The sequence below is a fragment of the Rutidosis leptorrhynchoides genome, chromosome 8 (genome assembly GCF_046630445.1).
Source record: "Rutidosis leptorrhynchoides isolate AG116_Rl617_1_P2 chromosome 8, CSIRO_AGI_Rlap_v1, whole genome shotgun sequence".
NCBI lineage: Eukaryota > Viridiplantae > Streptophyta > Magnoliopsida > Asterales > Asteraceae > Rutidosis > Rutidosis leptorrhynchoides.
In genome coordinates this window covers 130,953,591-130,956,666 of record NC_092340.1, presented here as the reverse complement: position 1 = coordinate 130,956,666, position 3,076 = coordinate 130,953,591, and the positions used below count along the sequence as shown (strand labels likewise).

The window sequence follows — 3,076 nt, the reverse complement described above, 5'->3', positions numbered from 1 at the left end:
AAAGGCAAAAGTGAAGTGGGATGTGGAAGGGGATGAAAACTCGACATTTTTTCATGGTTTACTAAAATAACGAAGATGTAAACAAGCTATTTCGGGATTATCGTTTATTGGGGTTTGGATTATGGATATGCACTCAAAGAGTACTACATATTCAAATTTAGAAGGGAGCAGCTTGATGGTGTATTTCCTAATTTTAGTCCAGATAATCGGCTATTGTTGGATGACAATCTGCTGCTCAAAGCTCCGATCACGGAACTTGAAATCCAGACAATAGCATGGAATTGTGGGAATGAAAAATCCCCAGGTTCAGACGGGTTCACGTTCTTCTTTATCAAGAAATATTGGGAAATTATTAAAGATGATTTGGTTCGGTCCATTTAGAAAGCATTCAACGAGTTCCAGTTACCGAAAGGCGATGCGTCTGCTTTCATTACTCTAATTCCCAAGGTATCGAACCCTTCATGTTACAAAGACTATCGGGTCAATTTCATTGATAGGAGTCTAATATAAAATCATAACTAAGGTTTTGACTAGCCTTCTAGCTTTAGTTATCGATAAAATCATTTGCAATGAACAATCTGCTTTTATTAAAGGCAGAAAAAGTTTAGAAGGGCCAATGATTGTAAGAGAGTTGATTGGTTGGTATAAAAAGAACATAAAAAAATTTAATGATCTTTATGGTTGATTTTGAAAAAGCATACGATACCGTCAGTTGGGATTTTTTGGATCATATGCTTGTTTCTTTAGGATTCGGTAATGTTTGGAGAGCTTGGATTGTATGTGTCTTCATTCCGCACGTATGTCCATTTTAGTTAATGGCAGCCCCACATGGGAGTTTCATCTTCAACGTGGTCTCGTCAAGGTGACCCGTTAAGCTCGTATTTATTTTTATTGATTATGGAAGGGTTGCATTTATGCTTGAAAGAGAAAGTGGATGCGGGAGGGATTACTGGTTACTTAACTCCTAATCCTGATGTTAAAGTATCGCATCTTTTTTATGCGGATGACGCGGTGATTTTATCAGAGTGGAATAGAGAAAGTCTTTAAACACTTTACGAGTGTTAAATGATTTTTACAGAATTTCCGAGTTGAAGAATAAAGTGGCTAAATCTCATTTATTCGGACTCGGAGTGCACGAGTCCTTGGTTGACAATTATGTAAGTGAACTCGATTGTTCGAAGGGTACATTTCCATTCATGCACTTAGGATTACCGATGGGGGCAAATATGAACTTTATTCATCATGGAGTGCTCTTAAAGACCAGTTTATTAAAAAAATTAGTGGGGTGGAAAGAAAATCTTCTTTCGATTGGTAGCCGGTTAACTCTTATCAAGGCAGTATTGGGGAGCTTAGGCATTTATTATTTGTCCATATTTAAATGTCTAGAGTTAGTGTTGAAGGATCTTGAAAGATTACGATCGAAATTCTTTTGGGGTAGCTCTTGTGAAAAAAAGAAAATGCATTGGATCCAATGGGAATTAGCACTTAATTCTTGTGTTACTGGCGATCTTGATATTGGGAGTCTTCGGCTGTTCAATCTTGGCCTTTTATTTAGATGGATTTGGTGTTTAGTAAATTCACTGTGCGTGTGATCAAGACAGTACACGGAACTGATGGTGGTCTTCAAAACACTCGGTTCTCTAATTCTATTTGGTGTAACATCGTGGCCTCATTTCAGAAAACGAAGGATTCGAACCTCTTACCTGCAGATGTGCTTCGACGTAAGGTGGGGAGGGGTGATACTATTAGATTTTGGAAGGATAATTGGCTTGGTGATGGCACGTTAATAGATAAATTTGGCGTTTGTTTTGTTTGGATCTAGAAGAGGATTGCTCGATTGCGGACAAACTGATTAACGGGTCATGGGAATGGACGTGGATTCAGAATGACATTGGAGCCAGAAATGGTGCGGCATTACGTGATCTATGTTCGAAAATTGGTCATGTTGTGCTAAGGGATGAACGTGATTCTTGGCATTGGTCTCTTGCGGAGGACAATGGGTATTCGGTTAGTGGGACTAGATGCTATATTGATGAGGCAATTTTACCTACGGATAATATTTACAAGATGTGGATCAAGGAGATTCCGAGGAAGATTAACAATTTTATATGGAGACTTGCTTTAGATAGGCTCCATACTCGCCTTAATTTATCGCGTTGTGGCTTGGAGATTGAGGCGATTTGGTGTGTATCATGTGGTTGTAACATTGAGTCTATTCATCATGTGGTGTTCGAGTGCGAGATTCCGAAGAGTTATGGAGGAAATTAAGAATTTGGACCGATATTCAGCTTTCGGTGTTCTCGCAATGGACGAAATTTATTGCTTGGTATGAAGATTGACGTGCAGCTCTAAACATCAAAGCCAGATTGTATATCATTATTGCGTCTACCATTGGCGGAACATCATGAGGACAAAAGAGGACAATGGCGCTCCCACTCTTTAGAATTAGTAGTATAAATATTGTGAAAATTCACTCTTAGTTTCATTGCTTTATTATTCACGTGGCCCTCTCACTCTTCATAAGGTTACTAGATCTATTGTTTCATGAGTATTTTCAAATATGTTATTGGTTTACTTTCCGTATAAGATTTGACTAGTCTTTTTTTAGTTCTTTGATTTTAATTGTTGTATACTAATATGTTAACATTATATAATAACTTCATTAATTTGTTTAAAACAATATTCAATTTAGTGTGTTTAAATTGTTCTTGACTTCATGCATAACCCTTATGGTTTGAATTTATTTCATTAACTAATTATGAATTTAATTTAAGTAATAGTGGTAAAATTTAACTTTACACTTGTGTCCACTAACTCAAAAATTTGCATTATCGGTTTGTCATAAGTTATAAGGTTCAAAATTAACTATATATTTATCTTTACATATAGAGATATTTGAATATTTTGAATACATACTTATATAAAATGATTTAATTAATCGGCTATAGCAGTCAAAGGGTCGAAAACGGGTTAAGTTTGTCAAAGTCGAAATTAATCTTTCAAAGTCAAAGTCGTTCAAATTAAAAGTATTTCGACCCTCCTAATATTGATGCTCAAGTTCCGCCATTGGCATCTA

The 3,076-nt window shown here is 36.3% G+C and overlaps 1 protein-coding gene across 1 annotated transcript; it reads left to right on the top strand.

Moving 5' to 3' along the window:
• Nucleotides 1-828: 828 nt before the first annotated feature.
• Nucleotides 829-2,268, top strand: LOC139863815 (uncharacterized). Its single transcript, XM_071852415.1, has 4 exons — nucleotides 829-1,025; nucleotides 1,079-1,157; nucleotides 1,556-1,778; nucleotides 1,823-2,268. Exons 1-4 carry the CDS (start codon nucleotides 829-831, stop codon nucleotides 2,266-2,268), a joined length of 945 nt encoding a protein of 314 aa, XP_071708516.1.
• Nucleotides 2,269-3,076: the final 808 nt, after the last annotated feature.

Excerpts from the sequence above, each read along its gene's own strand:
- LOC139863815 (XM_071852415.1), top strand. The coding sequence starts at position 829 with ATGGGAGTTTCATCTTCAACGTGGTCTCGTCAAGGTGACCCGTTAAGC. Across the intron at positions 1,026-1,078 it reads GACGCGGTGATTTTATCAGA|AATTTCCGAGTTGAAGAATA; the intron begins GTGGAATAGAGA and ends TGATTTTTACAG. Across the intron at positions 1,158-1,555 it reads AGTCCTTGGTTGACAATTAT|ATGGATTTGGTGTTTAGTAA; the intron begins GTAAGTGAACTC and ends CCTTTTATTTAG.